Source organism: Desmodus rotundus, chromosome 6 (assembly GCF_022682495.2).
Source record: "Desmodus rotundus isolate HL8 chromosome 6, HLdesRot8A.1, whole genome shotgun sequence".
Lineage (NCBI taxonomy): Eukaryota > Metazoa > Chordata > Mammalia > Chiroptera > Phyllostomidae > Desmodus > Desmodus rotundus.
The window spans coordinates 15910972-15936018 of NC_071392.1; the positions used below are offsets into that span (position 1 = coordinate 15910972).

At 40.8% G+C, this 25047-nt stretch overlaps 1 protein-coding gene across 2 annotated transcripts in view; it reads right to left on the minus strand.

Moving 5' to 3' along the window:
* The window catches only part of DNAH11 (dynein axonemal heavy chain 11), a 249553-nt gene that overhangs the window by 40422 nt on the left and 184084 nt on the right, over window positions 1-25047 (minus strand). For both annotated transcript variants that reach the window (XM_045197324.3, XM_053927361.2), the window contains exons 64-66: window positions 18118-18353; window positions 16810-16932; window positions 1506-1710 (exon numbers count right to left, since the gene is read on the minus strand). In XM_045197324.3, the coding sequence (XP_045053259.2) occupies window positions 1506-1710; window positions 16810-16932; window positions 18118-18353 (564 nt within the window). The remainder of the gene's footprint in view (window positions 1-1505; window positions 1711-16809; window positions 16933-18117; window positions 18354-25047) is intronic.

The following is a 25047-nucleotide window of genomic DNA, read 5'->3' on the forward strand; positions in this document are numbered from 1 at the left end:
AAAGCGAGGCCATCACCATCAATTCCACGGGTATTAAAGGGTAATAAAAGAATATCAAGAACAATTCTATGCCCACAAATTTGATTACGAGACAAAATCATCACACCTGTTATATTGAAGCAGAATAGCATTTTAAATAAATTCTATTTTTATGTTACAAAAAAGAATATAATAACAATAGAAGAAACTAAAACTAGGTTCGAGCATATGAGAACTTTGTAATAATAGCTTTGCAACTTTTATGTAAATAAATTTAAAATCATTCCAAAATAAAATAACTTACTTATTTTTAAAAACTGCTTCAGACAAGAAGTAGGGGGAGAGCAACACAATGTTCATAGCTGTTGAAGCTGGCTAGTGATCACATATGGGAATTTATAACTATTTGGGATTTATAACTATTCACTTTCATATGTTTGAAAAATTTCATTATCAAAAGTAAAAACAAATCAATTAATTAACCAAGCTGTCAAACCTTTTGGAAAGAAGAAAAAATGTGTGAGTATGTAAGCATGACAAGACTATTTCCTTGGACGGTCATGTGGTGTCTCAAATACAGACATGGTCCCCGTCCAGTCAGTGCACAAGGCAGCAAACCTGTGGCCCTTTGAACCCCGGGCTGTGGGTCCCTCACTCCCAGCATGTCGCAATGCCACTGAAGGCGAGCATACCTGCGAGGAGACCCCAGGGAACTGTGCCCACTCACAGCCAGCCTTGACCCGAAGGCTGTCTTTGCCCTGCTGGTTGGCTGGTGCAGAAGTCCATCCAAGGGTGAGCAGGCTCACCTGGAGTCTGAGCCCCTGTGAGAACCACTTGCAGTGCTCGGTGAGACAGAATCTCGCTGAGCAGGATCTGGGCTGTGGCCTGAGAGTTTGGATTTAAGGAGTTCCCCACCTGCTGCTGAAGCTGCTGTTCAAGAAGCACCATCTGAGAACCACTGATTTATCCCAGGAGTGGCAGGCTCTTTCCATTGAGGGTCAGAGAGTAAACACTTTTGGCTTTTGTTACACAAAGTGTTTTGCAAACACTTTGGCTTTTGGCTTTTGACTCTACCACTGCCTTCTTCCTATGTTTATAATCTTACTGTTTCCTCATTTTCTGTATTCAACATTGAATTTAATTCTTTCAGTATTTTTTCTTAATCCATGCACTTTAAGCCATAAATTTTCCTTTAAATGTTAGTCATAACCAACAACGAGTCCCTTAAGTTTCCCAACCTTGCTCCATTACTCTGCGTTTTCGTTCTTTTGCCCTGGCTGGACTGATGATGAGCACCCAACCTGCAAAGGCCTCTTTGTCCCCTCATCACCTGCATCAGACTAGACCTAGAGCCAGCCCACCTCCCACTGGGGACACAACCCTAACCACTTCCTTTATCAGAAGTATCTGAGATCGCAAGATCCTGGAGGCAGGAATCCTATCTAATACTACTGGTGTGTCTGGCACTATAATTTGTGCAAAGCAGGTACTGAGTAAGTGTTGGTGGATGAGTTCTTATTTTTTACCTTAAGTTTCTCCAAGTCTGGCCTTTCAATACTGACCACCTCTGCCAGCAGCTGGGCTTCTAGACCATCTTCTGTGACCGTGAAATTGAGGAGGGTTGTCTGGGCTTGCAATTCTGGCTTATAGTGAGGATTTGCCAGCTTCGTGTGAAGGAGAAGACGGAAGTTCCTGTTAAATTCACACTCTTTGCCTCCAATCCTGATATACCTACAGGGGACAGAACACAGACATTCAGGAGCTTCCCCTGAGCTGTAACTGATATAAGGTGTCATTCCAGTCCTGTATTCTGATAATGTATGTAGGCCATGAGACCAGGTGATTCAGGATTTTTCAGCCACTCTCGGTTTCCCTGAAGTAAAGAAAGAATAGGAATTATCCACTAAACCTCTATATAATTAAGTTTCCTCATTGCAAAATGGGGGTAATAGTAATACTCATCTAATAGTGTCGTCATAACAATTAAATACAGTAAATCACATTAAGGACAACAAATATTAGCTTCTATTATTATACTCTCTGTGACTAACCTTCCAGGGGTGTCCAACCTGCAGCCCATGGGCCACATGGAGCCCAGGATGGCTGTGAATGCAGCCCGACACAAAATTGCAGGTTTACTTGAAACGTTATGAGATTTTTTTCTGTGATTACGTGTCGCAATGTATTTAACGAGTGGCCCAAGGCAACAACTCTTCTGCGGCTGTGGTGCAGAGACGCCGAAAGGTTGGACACCTCAACACTGTTATTCTTTAAGGATAAAATTATTATGTTTGTGTTTTTATATCTGTGTACAGGTGTGTGTATATATATATTTAAAATGTATATATTAAAAGTGCATACATACTTAAAATTACTTTCCGATTCTTTGGCACTGGCTCAGAAACAAAGTTTTAGAAGCCCCCTGCTTGGAATGCATGGGTCATATTCCTCCTAGCTCCCAGCCTCTCCCTGAGAGAGGGGGGCAGAGGAGGGCCTGACGCTTCTCTTTTGCAGATGCGGGTCTAACTTCTAAGACTTGATCACCTGGGTTCCATTCCCCTCTGGGAGCTGAGTGGCCTTGGCCAGTGTTAGTTAGAACTGAGGAGACTCCTGTGCAGGAAGAGAGAAAGATCCAGGTGGATCTTCCCCTGCTGTGACCATATTCCCTATTCTAAATTTGAGATGGTTCCCTCTCACAGCTGTGCTCACAGACCCAGTAACACCTTCAGGCAGAGGCACTGCTGGCTTCCTGTTGCAAATCCCTGGTTGCCTGAACCCTATTACCAGGTTCCTTTGGCTTCCCTCTGAAAATCCTTTCTGTAAACAGTCACTCTGTTGATTCTACTTAAAAATTCCAGCCTATTTTGTGGTCTTTTCTCCTGCCGGGAACCTGCCAGGAAGATCTAGTGAACAGGGAGTTTTTAAATTCATGCATCAGGTGGAAACCACAAATACTGGCACTTCTCAAAAATCTTGAGTCAAAGTGGCCTGAACTACATAGGAGCGACAAGCCCTGTAAGAAGCCCAGGAGCGTGGCTGAAGTATAAAGGGTGTCTTCTCAGTCTCCTATTTTATCTTATTCACAAAAATTCTGGATTCTTCCCTATTCAGTGTAGAGAGTATTTTAATTATAGAGGTATCATCATAATGATGAGAGAATGTTATCCAAAGTCCATATTTTTATATTATATAATGCTTTTAAATAACCATAAAGAAAATATTTTACTACTTATCTTATTGACTTACAGGTGAGATGTTATTTCACCAAGTTTATCAATTTTGAAACATTGGATGGATTCAAGAGAAAGACATGGTCTAACAGGTTCAGCATTCACACAATGTTCCTTCATTAAACTCTCACGATAACTGCAACAACATCCCTTCCACTTGAGCAGAGAGACCTGAATGCCGTAATGTAGCAATTCGTTGGGTTGCTGCTGGTGGATGTTTTGTGATGTGTCCAGCTCTGAGATTAAGTCTCTTGTGTCACATGGTAACACACAGGCCACAGATCCATTGGCCACGCTATTGGACTGGAGACATTTTTATGAAACAATTTGTTTTATTGTGTAAATATTGTTACAAATAATTTTCTGAAATCGCTGCAGTTTTAATCACTGAAGTGTTAATCACTACAGCTCCAATGATTCGTTAGATTCATGATCAGCTCTTGAATTTTTTTTCCATTGTAGGGATCTCATATTTGCAACAAAAGCTTTCACAAGCTTGAAAAGACTTGCCAAACAAGCTGTTGTGCGAGAAGCTCTTTCCTAGTTAAATGGTGACTTGTTTCACATGATGTAGTTTTGGTTCGTTTTTCCTTTGCCAGGATTTCCTATGTGGTTTTTTTCCCCAGAAAGAAAAAGGGCAATTCAGGTAGCAACCTTTTTCTGGGCCACTATGCATCTATATAATACATACTTCCCTTAAAAAAACCCTGAAAAATACAAGTATTCACATCACTGTTAAGGACGCTGGGAACGTCCAGAGACAAATGAACCACAGGTCAAATGTTACAAGTGACCCAGGCAGCGGCTGTTACTGTGTCTGGAGGGCACAGTGGCCCAGAGCCCTTGCTGTCCAGGTCATAGATCTGACGCCATCTGTGTACCTGTTTGCACATATTTTCCAGGTGATATCATGCTCATTGAATAACCATGACCTTATTGATAATTTCTCCAGCTACTTGTTTTTATCATGAAACATGTTGCAACCAATATTCATTCATTCTGTGAGCATTTACACTCACTGAGCCCGACACTGTGCTGGGCGGACAGAGTCTTCCACACACTGGGCATAAACCATTAGCAAGACTGGCACGGGCTCTGCTCTCACAGACATTATTACTTTCTCAAAATTGGCATTATGGGTATAAAATTTTCCATACTGACTCATTCTTTTATTTATTTGGCTAATAAATAAATATGTATAAAATGCCTACAATGGGACAGATCAAAGGTCTGCTCAATTAACAGATGGGCAAAGGACCTGAGTAGACATTTCTCCAAAGAAGATATGCACATCGTTAGCCATCAAGGAAATGCAATTCAAAACCACAGTAAGGTGCCACATCATACCTACTACATGGCTGCAGCCAAAACAAACAAACCAAACCCACAGACAATAGCAAGTGTTGGGGAGGATGGAACGTAATTAGAACCCTCATAAACTGCAGGTAGGAATGTAAAATGGTCCCACCACTTTGGAAAACGGAATTGGCAGTTTCTCAGAGTCTTAAACATAGAGTTATTGTTTAAGCCTGCAATTCCACTTCTAGGTAAAGACCCCAAAGAATGGAAAACCTATGTCCACGTAGAGTTTGTACACAAATGTTCAGAGCAGTGTTATTCACAATAGCCGAAAGCCAGAAACAACCGAAATGTCTGTAAACCCCTGGATAGACAAATTGTGGTATGCCTAAGTAACAGAATATTATTCAGCCATAAAAAAGAAAGTACTGATACATGCTACAACAGGGGTGAACCCTGAAAACATTATGCCAAGCAAAAGCAGCCAATTACAGAAGACCACATAATATATGATTCTACTTACAGGAAATACCCAGAATAGGCACATCAATAGAGACAGCAAATAAGTTTGGTTGCTTAGGAATTTCAGTTCTAAAATTGACTGTGGTTAATAGCTCCCTCATGCTGTGAATATATCAAATACCACTGAATTGTTCACTTTAAATGACTAAGTTGTATGTATGTCAAGTATGCGTTAGTGATGATGTTACCAAGAAAGAAAAAAAAGAGAACACTCTATCAAGAGGTCAATACTAGCATGTGGACTTTTGTCCATCAGTAAGGAAATTAACCATGCTGACTGCAGTCTCCCAGCGGTTCATGCTTGACCTTTGAGTGTATCGAGTTATCTCACAGGATGGCCTTAGGTGACAAGAGCACTTTCTTAGTTAACCTTCTTTTTGACTGAAGACACATTCAATCATATCTACATTGGGGACATCTTCAAACTTTCTCCCATGATTTGAGTTTCCCTTTCGAAGGGTTTCCAAGTTTGGTCTCACCAGTAAGCTTCGGGGAGGTCTTCCTTTGCTGGTACTATTCACTGTGTGGCTGGTGGCCTAGTGTGACTGGCGGATAAGGGAAATTTCAAGAGTGAAGGTTTTGTGTAATTACTTAGGGTTCTCACACATAAGAGATAACCGAGGTCTATGCTCATTTACATATGCAAGTAATAAAACCCATGCTCTAATAATTAATCAACGTCTGTGCGCATGTAGGGATTTTCTGATTACCGCTCCATCTGGGTCTGAATTCACTCCTCTCTCGGCAAGTGTCTGGGAGAAATGCCGGGTCTGTCATAAGCGTCCATGACTTCAGGTTGAATTTCCCCTCCTTTGCTTATGAATTTTCACTGGGTTTGAGCTCATATTCCATAAAATTCTTGTTTTAACCACTAACAAATATCCCTAGATGCAAAGAGGATTTAAACATTTTTACACTTTAAAAATTTAAATGTAAATGAAGAGCACAATAAATCAAGCTTAGAATTTTCATTACTGTTGTCTAATGGGACTGCTCCTTGTGGCAGGGTTAGGAAATGCATGCAGTAAGAAGTCAAAGTAATTTTGAGATTTGTGGGGAGGGAGTTGGGCGTGTTTCTTCAGGCCTCAGGAAGAAATCCCTGTTGAGCAGGGGCTGGAGAACAGTTTCTATAAAGGGCCAGACAGAAAATATTTTAGGCTTCGTGGGCCACATACATCTCTGCCTATTCTGTTCTTTGTTACTGACAACCCCTTAAAACCATTGTTAAGATCTTCGTAAGTTATACAAATGTCTAATCACAATGTTGTGCACCTGAAACTAATGTAACATTGTTATGTCGACTATAATTAAAAATACAAAAAAAGTTTTTCAAAAAAAGAAATCATCTCTGGCCACTATGGCTCAGTTGTTTGGAGAATCATCCCATAATCTGAAAAGAAAGGTCGCCAGTTCGATTCTCGGTCAGGGCACATGCCTGGGTTGGGGGTTTGGCCCCTGGTTGGGGCACTTATGAGAGGCAACCGATCAATGTTTCTCTCTTTCTCCCTCCCTTCTACTCTCTCTAAAAAAAAAAAATAAGCATGTCCTTGAGTGAGGATAAACAAACAAACAAATACAAAGAAATCAAAGATAAACTACAACAGCAAACCATTCTTAGCTCACAGGCCTTACCAAGATAGGCTGTTTGCCATTTGCCACTCCAGAGGGTCACACCAGGTCATGGTATTAGCGTAATCTCCTCTCACAGATTATGCTAATCCCCACGGATTTCCCAATAATGCCAAGCTACAATTTTCCCAATCAGCCTCTACACATAACTGTGCTTCCCCTCCTTGGTCTTTCAAGGAAAAAAAAGAAAAAAGCATGAGACTGGCCACCATGGATTATAAAGTTCTGGCAATTTTGCAGGTGACAACAGCTTTTAACTGGTTAAATATGTATTTAACCTGATATCTCAGTTATAGTAATGCTCCCTAAGATGGCTCAGAGGTGACTCTGCGGCACTAAATTCCCGTGCACGTGACATATACCCTGAATCATTCAGTTTGAGAACCAGAAATCCTGTTTAAGGGACTGGTCTGATTTCCTCTGATAAGGCAGTTACCTGGCGAAAATCCACTATGCTGCTGCAAGAGGTAAGGATGTCCGCCTATGAGACTGGCTTTTACGTTGTGCTCAGACACATCATTTTATAGGCTTAGATTTCCCAGGGAGAGTAAATTATCCTCAACTGGGGTGTTTATACTCTATGAAAGGCAAGACTGCTGAACGACTCACTGGGTTTTATTATTGCTGCTAGGTTAATTTTTGGTTAATCTCCTATCTGGGAAAATTAAATGGACAGCTAGTGCTCCCTCACGATTTGAAAGATCCAAACAACAGCGTTGTTAACCAGAGGGGTGGGAAAAGCAAACAATCGTTTCGTTGTTTCTGTGAAAGACATGAAGCCAGAGGTCGTGACTTCTAGACCACAGAAGGCAGCTATGAGTTCTTAAACTTCAACTTCAATGAGAAGCAAGAGCAAGGTGTGAAGAGCAGCATAAAACACAGAAGTGTGGTTACTTTCTTAAATGAGTAGTTCTTAACCCATTTTCCAGCCCCATGCCTTCCAGGAACAGGACTCCGGCCCCTGACGCTGTATCACAGTGAGAATCAAGTGTGGGGGAAGGAATCTCAAGGAAGAGAGCTCCTCCTGCCCCCTCTTCTCATTGGCTGAGATCTGCTGACTTGGAGGTGAGAGACCAATTATATGAACACAGACTGAAATAAAATGTGTTTTCCCAGTATACACACCATGGCTTAATTGGGTAGGACACAGGGTGAGTCAAAACATTGTTTCACCCAGCAGGGTTGTAATTTTAAAGAAGAGCCCCTAGTGATCATTCAGCTGATTCTTTTTTATGAACCCAGAGTTTATGACTTGTCCAAGGTCACATTGCTTAGTGGCAGATCAGGGACTAGAACTTGGGTCTCTGGACTCCTAGTATAAAGTTCATTTCACTGCATCAGACTGCAGGTTAATTTGCTCTGTTTGATGGTGACGGCTTATAACACCAACCTCTGTCAACCTGTCTGACTGTCAATCACAAGAGGGTAGCGAGAGCATATGATTGACTCATAACAGTCTGTGGCCACTAGAGAAAGAAATTTAAAGACACAGCTCAGAGAACATGCCCTGTTGATCTTTGCTTAGGAAGTCTGTCCTTGTTTGTGAAAGAAAGTAGCACTGATTATTGAGATGCCCAGACCTAATCTGAGAGCTATATAGTTCCATAAAATGAGTTACTTAATTTACAAAATTATAAAAATAAATCACTCAATTTACATAAAGTTTTCTATCTCCTGGCTTTCAGGAAAAGAAAATGTAATATTTTAAGTGTGTCAAAATACACACTTCTTAGCTGAATGAATTAATGTATCAAAAAAGACAGTCATCTACAGATTAACTATAAATTCAGTTTTCCATGTGTCAGGTTTGTATAAAAATCAAATACATTGGGAATTTCAAAGTTCTTTCAAAAGTTTATTCAAAATCCTGCCAAAGTCCTGGCTGGTGTGGCTCAGTGGATTGAGTACCAGCCTGCAAACGAAAGGGTGCTTGTTCCATTCCCAGCCAGGGCACATGCCTGGGTTGCAGGCCAGGTCCCCAGTAGGGGGCGTGTGAGAGGCAACCACACATTGATGTTTCTCTTCCTCTCTTTCTCCTTTCTTCCCCCTCTCTAAAAATAAATAAATAAAATCTTTTTAAAAATCCAGCCAAAATCTGGGATGAAAAGAGTCCTAATTTTTTCAAGTCATGAAGGGTCACTCTTATTGTGAGGGACTGATATGCAAATTACATTAAAAACACTTGAAAATGATTTTTTGGCTGGTGTTCACAGCATTTCTCTGATAAACATGGAGATACACTTCTCCCAGGACAAAAATGTCCCTGAAAGCCAGAATCCCTGTGAGGTGAGAGAGGCGGCAATGTCCCACCATAACCAAGATGACTCTCCAAAACTGAGATTATCATCTGGAGTTCTTATTACTAAGAAATATGTCTGGGGATTTAGGAAGCGTCTCTTATTTTTGTTGGAACTGTTCTCAAGATTTAGTGTAGCTACTTTGAAAATGCCATCTGTCTTGAATCATAAAAACCTGAACAAGTTTCCCTAGTGATCAGATACTCTGAGCGCCTGAACGAACACCATCGCTTTTTATTGCCATCAAAAACCAAACCTGGAAAAGCAGCATCTTCAGTTTAGAATAAGGACTTGCTTCTGTGGCAGAGCAAAGTTTTTACGAGGCAGGGGCGTGCAGTAGGACCCGTTTTAGAAAGAGATTTGCGGAAACTTTCTCACAAGGCCACTTGGAGAGACATTTCCTAAGACAGTGCGTCCAAGATGGGCAATTCAGACAGTGAACAAGCTCTCTGAACGCGAGGAATCCCATTCTCTGGGCCTCATCCAACAGTTTCGTCAGGATAAAGAGATAGCAGGTGGGTGTTGAGACTAATAAATAATGTAGTCCCACTAGTTGGAAAAAAAAAAAACAGGAGAAGGAAAAAAACTTTTCAATGGACACCTAAAAGGCTTATTGCATACCCTGCTGTTTCAAATTAAAAGCTTCTAGAAGAGACTTGTGAGGTCCAACAGCTTCGTCTGAGAGTGCAGTGGAAAGGATCAGGTGTGGAGCAAGGTGGAGGGAGGTGTTACTTAGCAACCTGGGCAGGAGGGGGATGCTTCAGTTGGTCCAACCCGGTTTCTGCTGAAAGCTGCACAGCTGGCAAGACTTTCAAGAGGAGGAAGGAAAGAAAAGTCCTGAATAGAAATGAGTTCATCGTCCTGCTGCTTCATACACTTAACATAACGAACACATCCTTCTAAGACAAAAGCTAACTTCAATTAGAATTAAAAAAAAAGATTAATGTTGCAAGAGTCCAGGTACCACTGAACAGGAAAAAAAAAAGGAGCTAAAAAAGAAAATCATAGCAGATGACTACCCTTTTGAGATATAGAAATAAAATATATAAAACATACATATTATATATTTCAATACATCCATATTTAAATATTATAGGGTACCATGAAAAAGAAATTCTGCTTCCATTTATATTTGTTTGCCCTTTTTTAAAAAGAAAAAACAGTAAATTGCTTTTTTGAAAAAAAGAATCTAAGGTTCTTCATCTGTGACCCTATTCAGTATTTCCTTTCAGATAATGTCAAACAATACCCACACGGCGACTGTGAGCATGTGGGCACCGTCCGCAGACCCCGCCTGTTACACTTACAGCGACTGTGAGTGCGTGGGCACCGTCCACAGACCCCGCCTGTTACACTCACTTAAAGCAAAGCTTAAGGACTTAGGATAGAAGGGTTATTGGAGGTCTTTTCTGCAATTAAATTTTATTTTCAATTTAGAAATTGGGAGAGCCTAGAATGCTGAGTTCTGTTCAATGAAGGCATAAATTAACGTGAAAATAAAAAATATTCTTACCCACAGGACACGAGAGAATTACATAACTCCAGAGTTTTCTTAAGACCATAAGCTTCCAGCTCAAGGGAACACTCTATTACAGCAAGAGATTGAATTTAACATGGTTTTATCTTACATCCCACCTAAGACCTCGTTCAGATAGATCTCTAATCAACTGTAGTACAATCGTAGGGCATCAAGGCCAAAAGCAGCAACATAATATTTAATAAATTGAAAACTTGCTAACGAAGAAACTTCCTCATTTTAATTTCAGCACAACTTTCAGGAAACGCAGTCATAAAATAAGTGTCTGTAGAATACTGTCTCCCTTTCATTTTATTATTTCCATAAAAATAGAAGTTTATGTCACATAGCTAATACTTCTATTAGTTAGATTTAAGGAATACTACTTAAAGACTATTACTAAAAATAATTATATAAAAATAAATATAGAATAAAATATAAAATGTCTTTAAAAACATTTGTATGCTCATAAACATCCATGCATTTTCCATTCAAAATACATCTTGCAGTTAGGTTACTCCTGCTAAAATGAAAGTTAAAAAATGACTTCACTAATGTTTGGTGGGATCTGAAAGATTAGAGAGATATAATTTTATGAAGATGCTTCACAGATCAGCAGCTTCTCTAATATGTAAGCCAGTAAATTTGCTTTGGAAAAAGTATGTGTTGATAAATCTTCCCAGATATGTTTTCTGTCGATTACGACCATAAGATATATTTTGTTTAAAATTAGGATTGTCTGGAGTTTGGTGGATTTAATTATTTGTAATTACCCAGCTGTTGTCAGCCTGTGGCCATTTTATGACAGCGGTATCTCCTATGTGGGTCAGGTTCAACTGTATATCTTCTCAAACACAGATTTAATGTGCTATTGACGAAACCATTACTAGAACCAAATTAAAGTCTGGGCTGATGTATTGGTCCACAGGGAGCTGTCAGACATGAAAGGAGTAATTAGTATTCATTACTTCATACTCCACAACATTCCAATTATTAATGAACTTCAACTTTTGGACTATGCTATATCTATCACAAGCATCTTCTCAGACAGTCATTATTAGGAAGAGTAAACTAACATTAGTTCTTTAAAATCCTCAAATAAACAGAACGAAGATAAACAAAAACACTATGAATAGCCGGAAACTTTCTGAGGGATGTGATTTCTCTCGGGAGTATAAACGTGTTATTCCACCTGCATTTGAGGAATACGATTTTTAAAGACATTTAAAACCATAGGGATTGAAGCTGGGTGAATACCCCGGCTTCAATCCCTACGGTTTGTCTCTCCTTCTTTTTCTTGTTTTCACTACTGTTCTGTCTTTACAATACAAAGGGAAACATCAACAAAATTAAGTAAAACATTCATTGTTGAAGATCACAACAGAAGACCTATTAGAAAATTTCCAGGCATAGATTTGTTGGGGATGTCATCGAGATAAAATCAAAATTTTCTGTCCCTGTTTTAACACTGCAAATGGGTTTCTATTTCTATTATTAAACAAAGCATATCAACATCTGCCTGTTAATTTTCTTTTCCAGTGTTTTTCCTAGTTTTTATTTGTTGCATTAAAAGAAAGATTAATACCTATTTCTACCAATCTCTTTTTATTTTTCCATATCCCCTTCTAGTATCCATATGTGTGAATATTTTAGAAAGTTTCTTTCTCTCTTTTTAAAGAGTTACATGAAGGAACAAGAGAGCATGTGCCTTGTTTAAACATATTTATGTTTAAATATTAAACATAATTAAAACAATTCTTTTTTTTAAAGATTGTATTTATTTTTTAGAGAGGGGGAGGGAGGGAGAAAGAGAGGGAGAGAAACATCAATGTGTGGTTGCCTCTTGTGCACCCCCTACTGGGAACCTGGCCCACAACCCAGGCATGTGCCCTAGACTGGGAATCGAACCAGTGACCCTTTGCTTTGCAGACCGGCACTCAATACACCGAGTCACACCAGCCAGGGCAAAACATATTTCTTGTCCGGTGGAAAGAATACACTCACTAAAATACCAAACTTTACTCCAAACTACTTTTAAAGCTTTTATAAACAAAACTATCCTCAAAATGTTGAGTATCCTTGATTTTTTTTTTCCATTCAAAAATAAGAGGTGGAAAAAATAGGATGTAGGAATAGTTCCCCTTATTCCTACATCCTATGAAAACAGTGGCAAATGGTATTGAACACTGAAATCTTTTGTATCATACAAAACAGCAGAAGGGTGAAAGCCCCTAGTTCAGTTCTTTGTAACTCTCTCTTGCACACTACCGGTGAGCACGGAAATTTACACAAACATTTTGAAGAACAATTTGGCATCATCTGTTAAAGCCAATTGTGAGCATGCTGTACAACCCCGCCGTGCTACTCCAGAATGTGAACTGTGAAGAAGTTCTGTGTGTACGCGCCTGTAGATGTGAGTACGAACATTCGGTACATTAATGTTCATAGCAGCGTGGCTTCTATAGCAAAAGGTCTGAAAATAGCCTAACTGTCCTTCAACAAAAACATTAAATACATTGAGGAATAGCCACACCCTTCAATAGTGATGAAATATAGTGGTGAAAATGAAAGAATAAGAGCTAAAAGCAAGAATATAGTAAGGCTTAAAACATAATATTGTGTAAAAAATTCAAGTCCCTTTAAACTATATTCATTATAATGACATTTTTATAGAGTCCAAAATCAAGCAAAATTAAAGAATACATTATTTTTGGAAAATGCATGTGTATGCTGAAACTCTTTTAAATAAAATAATGGAGTGATAACAAAACTTAGGATATTGACCACCTTTGGGAGAGCAGGGGTAATGGGGGAGGAGAGCAGCACAAAGGTGCCTTGAAGAATATTGGGAACCTTTCAGTTCATAACTTGAATGATGGGTCCATGTCTAATTTAATATTATGCTTCCTAACTCTTACATCAGAGAGGTAAAGCGTTTTGCAATCGTCACAGAAGAGCTTCAATTCAATTCCTTATAACAGGCATTAGGGAGTTTTTAAAGCATCTTTAAAACAGGGGATTGAAGATAGACACAATATTGGAAAAGATTGTTTTCACCACTCTCTGGGTTGGAGAGGAGTGAGCAGAAGAAGAGGCAAAAAGATTACTCCGGCCCGCGTGAAGAAAGGAGGGGTTTGAGCCACAATGTGAGGTGGAAAACAAAACACGGGTTCCGAAACACCGATGGGAAAATGAACAAGATGTGGGGGGAAATGGAGTGAGAGAGTAGGAAAAGTTAGTTTGGTCCAGTAGTATTCATAGGATTTCTACAGAAAGATGGTATTGCCTATTTATTTGGAAAGGCTGTTTAAGAAATTAGGTTTCCACATATTAAACTTCATAGAATCACAGGGCATCCAAGAAGACTAACTTAGCTCCTTCAGTCCCCATTTTTCTCATCTGTAAAATGCGCGTGCCCTCCATCCTAGCATCTCTGTGGATAATCTCATCCTCCACGGTGGCTTAACTACTGCTCTGCAGGTGCTCCCTGCCTACTGTTCAGCCGAGATGTCCTTAGGGAGCTCATAGGCCGAATGGCTTCCTAGGTGTTAAAGCAGCACCTCAATCTTTGATTGTCTAGTAAGTGAAATTATTCTTACCCTACACATACTCCTAGTCCTATTCCTATGTCACATCTCTCCAAAAATCATACCATCATTTAATCTGGCAGAAAACTGGAAATTACCCTTGAACCGTACTTCTTCCCTACCCACAATGACATCCAATTAATAACTATGAATTGATGACACTTACTCCTTAGGAATTCTTTGGTTTACCCTCTTCTGTATCTATAGTGACTGCCTTAGTTTAGGCTCATATCATGTCTCAACCAAATTACTGTAATTGTTTGCTAATTAGACTCTGGCTCGAGGCCCATGTCCCTATACCACCAACAGTGTGACCTTCAGTGACATAAATTTGATCCCATTGCTCCCAGCATGCTTAAGAGTCTTCACTAGCCTTCCCACGGACTTAGGTTCACGATTCTCAAGTGAAAAAATGAGACTCCATGTCTGTTATCCAGGGAGGTGTGGTCATTTGTTCAAAAACCATTGCTGCTGTCACCTAACGTTACTGAAGGCAAAGGACCCTTTGAGCGTGTCTGGGGAAAAAATTAACAACCTACAGGAAAAGGACAACCTACAGGTCACATGTGGATGCCTGAGGACCTCTGTGTTCTGGGCCCCGAGGACCTCTCTGGCCGCATCGTTCCCAGTCCACCCATCTCTCCACACTGCCCTCTTTGCCCGCCCAACACAAGACTCTTTGCTGGTTTGGATCCCATTTGCAGGTCCCTAAAGCTGCTGGGATGCCCCATGCGTTTTGCTGTTTGGTATTAGTTCTCTTGTTTTAGGGTTCTCTTCTCCCATTTGTCTATCTGATAAATGCCCACTCATCTTTCAAGACTCACATGAAAGGTCAATGCAATCATGTGTAATTTTTTCCCATAATACCTTTGCAAGTCTCCATAGAAATGACAACTCCCTGTCATGTCTATTTCTATCATCTCACCAATGGCATTGTATTCCTTTTATTGTTTATAGGTCTGTCTTTCCCCTAGGGAAATGTAGCTTCTTTAAGAGCAGGACCTGTACCTCATCATGCTTTGAATCTGCAGCCCCCTAATGCTGCATACAGCCCCCAGCACATAGCAGTGCTCCGAGAGGCTTATTCAGGGTCCGAGGGAACCTGTAAGGCTTCACTAGCACTCGGGTTCTCTGGGTAAAGACACTCTATCATCATCTGCGTGGGACAGGGAAGCAGGAAAAACTAAAGACACAGATCTGAAATTCACCCCCACACAAGTGTGTTTAGGAGCTAGGATTGTTAAGGTAATAACTGCGTACAACAAACAGCATTTGTAATATTCTTACATATCATTTTAAATTCTCTTGACCTTTTAAAAAATGCTGGAATGATATGATTGGCTCTGTAAAGCCTAATAGATTATACATATTAGAGAGAGAGAAAGAGAGAGAGAGAGAGACAGAGAAATTGTCACCAAATTCGTTACACCTAAAATTCTGTTATCAAAGTCCAAGTTAAAGTGGGAGACTATGTATTTCACTAACAAAAAATTTTTGGTCTTCATAATGGAGTCAGAACCTTAATAACAAGGATTTCACTTTAGTGACATTCCAGATATTACACTGTATTTTTAACATCAGACACAGCTGCAATTACATTTATGTTAGAGTTGCAGTTTGTCAAGTGGCTTATTAGAGTGTTCTAAATGTATGTCTGGGTACATCCCGGTTTATTAAACAATTATAAGTTGTCAGTCACTGTAAGTGGATTTACTTGGTGAGTTGTAGAATATATATTATACTCATTGGTTAGAGACTTTAAAAAATAGAAGTTAGTCACCTTTAAGAAGACCTATTTCCACTTAAAATTGACAGGAATAATCTAGTGATGAAAAAGGAAACGGATACCTTTGAGGCAGAGAGGGGGTGTCAGAGAAGAGGGGGTGTGGGGAAGTTCTGAAATTACATGTCTGTAAAGAAAAAAGAGGGAGTGAAGAAAGCCCAGTGAGACAAGCCTGGTGAATGTTGGTCTCTTGCGTGAAGAGGCACAAGGAGCAGCTGGGAAGGGGCCCTCCCCACTGAGGCCACGCTGCCTTGAATAGAGACATAATTGCTGCCTCTGACCTTTCACCCCCTTAGAGAAAATGACACATTGACTCCTTGGAAATGGCTTCACTGCCTCTGGGAGAATGTCCCAGAGAGTGGGGTGTCCCAGGGGGAAATGGCAGCCGTTTAGACCCATGGGGGTGTTTCAACTTCTAGGTAGTCCACCACTACTGATGGATTGGGGGAGATTTTAGGGGTCCACCAACAAATTCATTTTTTTAATGGTTATATTTTGAGTGTATTAGCAAAAATAGAGCTAGCACAGCAAACCCATAATCTTGAGGATGGCGTTACTTGCAATGAGGCTAAGGTTTAAAAAAAAAGTAGTGAGTGGATTTAAAATTGTCTGAAGAAAAATATTAAGGAAATAAGGACACGAGTGACGTGCATGCAGTTCAGGTGAACGTACTGCAAAGGTGTTTCGCAGAGCACTGCAGTTAGAGAAACACGGGATAAATTCATAAAGGAGCAACTGCTCTCAGACTTGCGACAATGCGATTCTTTGTCCGGAAGTTGGGAACTGGGTACCATGAATCGACATCCAGCAAACACATAGTCTGAAGGTCTGGATCATGTTGAGGCTGCTTTGGTTTGGAATGAGGTTCTGTGGAATGACTGTGCCTGGTTCGGAGGCTGAGAAAGAGACGCTGGTGATCAAACTCATATGTAACATAAAATATATGTTAAAATTCAGGAATACTTACTTTCCTTTTTTAATCGTGTTCCTGCCAAGCAGTGGATCAAGGACTGGATCAATCATTTCCTCGAGGTTTTCAATTAAGATGACATCTCCAAAGGCCAGGGCACTTTCGATGGCATTCAAAAACCTTAAAATTCAGTTGGAATGGAGATAATAAAATTAAGCACAGGAAAAAATGTTCAAAATTATTTAAATATATTAAATTATATTTAATATTTCTGTCCCATTTTAAATGGGACAAACTAACTCAGAGAAAACTATTTTATATAGTAGTATTCTTTCTTAACTAGATTACATAGAAATTGAAGATTAGATTTGGAGATAAATTTCAGTTATTTTTTCCAAGTGAAATTCAATAGTTTGAACTAATAAACCCTTGTGGACATTAGTTACTTTTGAAAATAATCATAGCTGAAATAAAAGAAACTGTCTAGACATCACTAAGTTTAAATTCATTGCATAGATCCTTTCTTGATAAAAATTTCAAATTACATTAAATGCCTTGTGGTTTTATCCAACTTTCATTTTTTTTAAACCTTTAGGTTTAGTCACATAAAGTGGTGAACTATCATTTGACTTCATTGCCAACTCTTCAAAAACAGTCTGTCTCCTTCAAAATAATCTTCTCCAAGTATTCAGATGAGCAAGGAACACACTTATCTGCACCACTGCAGATAGTCCTTATTTCACCTCACAGGTGAAAAGGTGATAGAGAAGCCAAATGAAGTATTAGCAAGTTTAAAATTACTTACTCAACATTAACTGAACACCAGCTACATACAAGACAGCTTTCCACTTATTGGATAGTATTATCAGACCCGATGACAGAAAATCTCAGAGTAGATTTAGTTCTCAAAAGTGACGGGTAATACTTGACTAAGAAATTAAATGCTCTTCAAGTATTCAGTATTGGGGCTTGGAGCCATGTTGAAGTCCTACTGTAGGCAAAGTACCTATTTAGGAATCTGAATGCAAACAAGATTAGATGCAGCTGACGCTTCATGTGAGAGGCCAAATGCTCTCGAGAAGGATTACAACACATCATATTGCCGTTTTCGGCCTTAGGAAATTGACGTATTTTTCCTCTCAAATGCAGTATTTGCTGTCAGCTTCAATCTAATTTCCTTTTCAGGTAAGATGCTACCCAACATAAATGCTTTTCCACTTTATGTGAAACAGGACCAGGCAGATAACAAGCAACACCAAACTGTCACATTTTCAAAGAGGCAGTGAGGTCGGACAGATGTCAGGACTGAAGTCAGGCCCGTTTCGCAGCAGCTAACCAGAGAGCTAATCCTCAGACTTCACATACCCTTTCTGGCCCAAATGTGTGACTTTCAGGTCAGTTCCATACTTGTTCTTGATCCACTTAATTCCCTGTTGCTGGGGATCTATCAGCAGGGGCCAGCGCTCACAGTATGTTAGGATTGTGGCATTTTCGGTTGACATTCTGTCACTGGGGAGTCCTTCGTTATTCCAGGTGGCAATTGTAGCATCATCTGTTAACATGGCGATCAAGTCCAGGCCTTCTGTCATTGGGATTGAAACCTTTAAAATCAGTTAAATGCAATACACAATTAGTGTGGCAGAGCAAAAGACTCAGAATGACAGACCAGGAAAGACATCCAAGCCAATAGAAGACAGGCAAATTTTCTTAGACTCTCAAAAACCAAATAGAACTCTCATCATGAAATACAATTTGATCCAATAAGCCCACTATTTACCTCTTAGGATTCTATCACTGGCAGCATTCAACACCTGGTGCACTACTGCATCTAGCTGACTTCAAGTACATCTACGGCTACTCCAACCAAGCGAGAGTGAGTTTAGACACCAAGAAGAATGGTGGACACCGGAGATGCACTGCCTGGTGGAGTCATCGCCCCATATAAGTGATGCAAAAATGCAGCATCTTGCTCAGGCCCTTCATCTTTTACAGCAGGCCATCACCACACAGAGAGGACTTGCCTTTCTGGGACGGGCTAATGGCATATATTCAGCCCACTGGAATGCCATCAGTTTGCCAGTTGTGTCCAGGAACTTAGATGACAGTCTCTCCTCTGCCTATACTGTGACTGTGGAAAGCAACATTGCAAAGTGGGGAGCTGTGGCCTTCAAAAGAGAGGAAGAGAGTGAAAGAGAAACCTATTTCAAAGAATAAGGGCCCTTCTTTATAAAAATGGACCGACTTTAACAAAAATATACAAGGTCACGAAAAGCAGTTTATTCGTTGGGTCATCAATCACCAAACACTTCCCAAGCACCTCCTACACATAAAACACTGGAGACACCAAAACGAGCAAGGTGAAAAAGAACCTAGTCCCAAAACTTGATGGAAATGTGCCTCCGAAAGAGATTATAGGAAGAGCCCTACCTGGAGTAGGCAGGGAGGCCACAGCAGCAGTGGGAGTTTGATGTATTGGTTGGCCACAGAGCTTCAGTAGACAAAATGCTGGGAAAACTTCCACAGTGAAGCCATGACGGAATTTGGTATCAATACAGGGAAAGTGGCACACTATTCCTCCTGCTCCTGACTACAAGGTTATCTTAGAAACAAACTCCATCTCCTAGTGAGATGAACAATAAGCCCTGATATCTGACCCGATACAGTTTCCTGAAAGACACAGGCAAACTGGTATCTTTTAGAATGAGCATCCTCCTATTAGCCTAGGACATGTGGCTTTAATTTCTTATCTTCTACTTAACAGAACAACTTGAAACAACTGGAAGCTTGAATTCACTTTAATTCCTGAAGCTAAAAGGAGTAAAAGAAGGTACACATGTAGGTCTTTTTTAATAATTCAATTAACTTGTATTGTTTGAGCACCTACTGTTTGCAGAGTGGAATGCAGGGAATCAAACAGAACACCAGCCTTCCCCCTTTTATATGGTCAGTTTAATCTAGTAGAGGAAATAAAGCAGGTAACTCACATTAAAGGATATCCTAAATACTGTGAAATACTTGGAGATTTAAATTCTTAGGAATAAATTTTAGGATATTTTACTCATAGTGTTATATGTTCATATAGGTGGTTGTATGACAACGTAAATTTTTTCATCAAAATATTTGTTTGATACAATACAAGCATCACTTTACAGTAAGTGTTTTAGCTAGGCTTAGGCTGAGGAAAATAAACCCTCATCCATATGTACCTTCTTTTGCATCCACTCCTCTTTTGAGAATCCCTTGAAGGAGCCCACAGAAAGGAAAATGACCTTGGAAACCTGTGCAAAGATGGAGCCCTTTAGGTCCAAAGCCAGCCTTGCTGGATCAGCACGGCTCCATCGGATTGCTTCAGTGCAAGTGCCGACCCGTTGTCAGCCGGGATGCTACTACAAGATGCTGCTGTGGGAAAAAAGGAGGCGGCTCCCCACTCTGGAAAAGAAGCTTTTACTAGAAAGAAAAGAGAAGGATGGAAGCACCTGCATGAGCTACGCCGAAGTCATCCTCACACCAAAGGCAGATCTGAATCTTCTGAAAACAGACCAAGTGGCACATTCCAAAGGAAAATTGGGAACCCCCTGAAGTAAGCCTCCCAGTGACTCCTAATGTGTTGTTAACGAAACAACATTTATAATGTGTTAAGTGTTTACCAAATATAGTCATACACTTTCATTGTTTTAATTGTCTCATTTAACTCAAGCAGTTCTACAAAGTGAGTATCTCTTTTACATTAAATTTATTTTTGGACATGGACACTGAGGCTCAGAAAGGTTAACACCAATAATAACTCCACGTATTGGACCTGTCTATAAACTGCTAGGTCCGATTAATGAGCAGAGTAGCAATGCCACTGTGAACTTGGCCACGTCTCCATCTGTCCCGCAGATGACAAGTTGGGGTGGAAACAATTTTAGATAATTTTATTTGGACCCTCAAACCCCATATGCCCACTAGCCCCATCTTTTCCAGTCACCGCCCTCTGTGCTACTCTCTGGACAGAAACAATTTTGGATAACAGTGTAATTTGGCTCTTCAAGGTCAGGTATGGCCACTGTCCCTGTCCTTCTCAGTTACCACCATGCTACTCCTTTTCTTCCCCATCCCATCCTCCAAATTCGGGCCCCACTGTTGCACTTTCCAAAAACCCTTCCCATGTGCCCTGGTATGCTAGTCCTATTTGGACCAAGCTCCCCCGCTTTCTACCAGTTTGTCTTAACCAAAACCCAGTTCTCCCCTAGGGTTGTGGCTTTCAACCTCAGCCTGCACATTCGAAGCACTTGGAAGTTCTCAAAAGCTGCCAACCCCCAGACCCCATCTCTCATGATTCAACTTCAACTAGCATCAATGTTTTCAAAGTTCACTCCCACACGGTTTATGACAGAATATTATGTGGGCATCAAAACGAATGAAATACTGATACAGGCCACATCATGGATGAACTTTTAAAACCTGCTCTATGGAAAAACCTGGTCATAGAAGTTCACATATTGTATGACTTCATTCACATGAAATAGTCAGAAGAGGGAAATCTATAGAGACATAAAAGAGATCAGTGTTTATTTAAGCCTGGAGAGGATGTGGTGATTTGGGGGGTGATAGCTAATGAGCATGAGTTTTATTTGGGGGGGCGATACAAACGTTGTAGAATCACGTATGATGATGGTTGCACAACTCTGTGAATGCGCTAAACGCCACGGAAGCGTGTACAGGACTTTCAAATGAGTGAAATGTGCGGTAGGTAAGTTATATCCCAACGAAAAGAAGTACTGAGCACCTGCAGTGTTTCAGGAGCCATTCTCGGAAAGAACAGTGAACAAAACACCAAACCTTTGCTTCCTGGATTGTACATCTTGTTGGGGGAGGGGAAATGCGTCAACCACTCAAATGAATGAATGAAATAACATCTTAGAAAGTGACCGATGCTATGGGGAAAGGAATGGAGCAGGATGAAAGATGCTGAGGGATGGAGGCTGTAATCATATCTGGTGCTTTCAAGGTGTTATTTGAACAAAGACCTGACAGACGGAAGGGAGTGAAACATGTGTACGTCCTGAGGGAAGACTCTTCAGGGGAGAGGAAACAGCTAGAGCAAAGGGCCTGAGGTTGAAGCATATCTGATACATTCAAGGAAGGTGGCCAGTGTGAGTGGAACAGAGAGGAAAAGATAATAGGAAGTGAGATAAAGAGATAATGGGGCCGATTCACATAGGGTTTTTATAGGATCTTGTAGGATTTCTGGCTTTTGCCCTGAGTACAGCTGGGAGTCACCACAGGGATTTTAGAAGAAAATCCATGTAAACTGGTTTGTGTTTTTAAAGAGACCAGGTGTGAAGAGAAGCAGCAAACGTAGAAGCACAGCGGCAAGGAAACCAGTGAAGAAGAGGTTTTTGTGGTTGCCTGCGAGGGGGATAACGGCTTGCTCAGCCCAGGATTGGAGCGGTGAAAGTCGTGAAAAGAGGTCCAATTCTGACATATTGGCAAGATGTCACCTGTAGAACTTCCTAGATAGACTATGTCTAGGTGTCAGAAGAGTGACATCGCGGTGACTCCAAGGTTTTTGGCCTGAACCAACAGAAGGATGGAGCTGCTGTTAAACAAACCGAGGACACTCTGGCAGCAGAGGCGCTGGTGCTAAGGTCAGGATTTCAGTCTGGTTGTACCATGCTTGAGACATCATTCGGATACAGGAGTGAAGACGCCATTGTCTGGGCTGCAGGTACATTTGGGAGGTATCGGTGTACAGGTGACATGTGAGCAGCTCAAAGACTTCAGCATTAAGAGGTTGGTGATAAAAGAAGGGATCCACCAAGAAGTCCAAGATGGACTGACCAGTGAGGCAGGGGGATGGTGGAGGGAGGGTGATATCTTGGAATCGAGTGAAGAAAGTATTGATGAAGGATGGAACAATTGGTTGTATGGAACATGGCCACCAATAGTCAAGTGTGATGAGAATGGAAGCAGACCACGAGACTGGGCAATGTGGAAGCAAAATCTGACCAGAGTTGTTTTGGTGGAGTGGCGGGGACAAAAGCCCCTGACGCGACTCAGAGAAAATGGAGGGAGGATTTGGAGACAGTGAATCTGGATTACACTTCTGAAGTCACAGCAGAGAAATGTAGGTGTAGCTGGAGGGGGAGGGAGGGTCAAGAGAAGTTTGTTGCGGTATTTTTTTTCATCCTTACCCGAGGACATTTTCATTTGCTTTTTTAGAGAGAGAGAGAGGAAGGAAGAGAGGAAGGGAGAGAGAGAACATCAATGGGAGAGAAGCATCGATTGGTTGCCTTTGTATGCCTCAGGACGGAGGTCGCTCTCACCCATGCCCGGACCGGGAATCAAACCGCAGCCCTCTGGTTACAGGAGGGTGCTCCAACCACTGGGCCACACCGGCCAGAGCTGTTTCTGTGTGTTTGCAAATACAAGAAATAACCATGGATTTGAATGCTGGTGGGAATGATTTAGTAATAAATTAGTGGTGGGGGGGCAGGGATTGATGATGACACAGAAGGGAGAATGGCTCTAGAATTGTCCTTGAGGAAGGGGATGGGATGGAAACTAGTCCACAGCCTATGTGGTTGGCCTCCGAAGTGTCAGTTGTCCACCTTGTGGCATTAGGAAGACGTCACATGAGCGCAGATGGTGGTAGAGGACAGATGTGTTTGTGGAGGTTTATACGTATCCCAAGTATATCAAATATGTCTCTCTATGTCCTTGAATGCTTCTGAACTCTACTGTATTCTCATTTCCTAATTCCCTTGCAGAATTATCTCACAGTAATTATGGCAGTTTTAGAATATATTTTAATATCTTGAAATTCAAGTGCCCTCTTACTCTTCTGTTTCAAATTACCTTGGTGTCCTTAAAAACATATTGTTCCAACAAACTTTAGAATCCTGGGGTCAAGAAAAATAATTCTCCTTGGAGTTTTGACTTGAACTTAGTTCAGTTTATTTACTAAACTGGGGAGAACTGATGTGTTTAGAATATGAAGTCTTCATTTCCATGAGCCCATAAGGGTGCTGGCTTACTTCATAAAATATTTTTCTCCAAGGTAACCTGAAATATGTCAATTGATCGCTAATAAATGACATTTGCTTTAAAATTTTTTTAAAAAATCACGCAAGTCACAGTCACTTGCTGACTGGTGAATTTAAAAATCATGAGAATCTCCAGGACACCCAAACCAAAGAGACAAGCCGGAGATGCTTTGGAGACTGTCACCTACAGACACAGAGCTCTGAAAACAACCTGCCCACGAAGGGGAAATAAGAGAGAGGGGTTGCTTCTTGGAAGGAAGGGCAAGGTGAGGGAACACTGTCAAAGGAAAATGAATTTTAAAATTAGCATTAGTAAATAATTTCAGGTCCTCTGGACCCTGGCACACGCCCATACTGATGTGACCGTCTTCCCACTCTGCTGCGACTGAGTTCAGAAGTAGAACACAGGTGGCTCAGAACCTGGGAAACCTCCGATCTGTAAGGACCAGCGTTCATGATGTTTTGTTTAGCACTTTCCACCAGGCATCCTGGAGACAGAAAAGTCTCTTCCACAGGGATGTCCTTGACAGAATTTGGAATCACTTTCTTCCTTTAGGGTCACTACGGCCAGAGACGAGTGGGACAGTAAGCAGGTCGCGGTTTAGGGTCTGTTTCTCAGATGGCATGGTGCCCACGCGTTCAGGAGAAAAGGAGACTGTTAGGATGAGTGAAAACGGACACGGGTTCCCTGAGGAGAGTTGTGGGGCCATAGTCAAACACAGGCCCATAGTTGAATACACGCTTAGCACATGTCATCAGAAAATGGTCACTTTGCCATGGTTATATGTTTAGAATGTTTAGCCATTTTGGATAAGGCAATCAATTTTACTACAATTTTTATTTGTATGACTTCTTCAAAACAAAATTTTATTTTCATGGAATCCCATGTTTGTAATTTTAAGTAAATGGGAAAATACAAATCACTAGATGGAAAACTTCCTAGAGACACATACACTGAATAATGCTATACCAGCAAGTAAAGACCAGTTGTAACTAGATTTAAGAAGGCAAATTTTCATTTTGAAAACTGTAAAATGACACGTAGCATAAGTCCACACGCTCCCACCCCAAAGTGAGGAGTAATTATAACAATAAGAAGACAACGGGAAGTGCAGTGGTTTAGACATTGGGAAGCGCATTTCCCTGTAATTTTGCAAACAATGAGAAAATTTTATGGCTGAGAATGCAGGCAGAGCCATGAGAGAGGATGTGCAGTGGTCACAGGGTGACCCGGCAAGGCCCCTCGTGCAGAGGACTGCAGGGG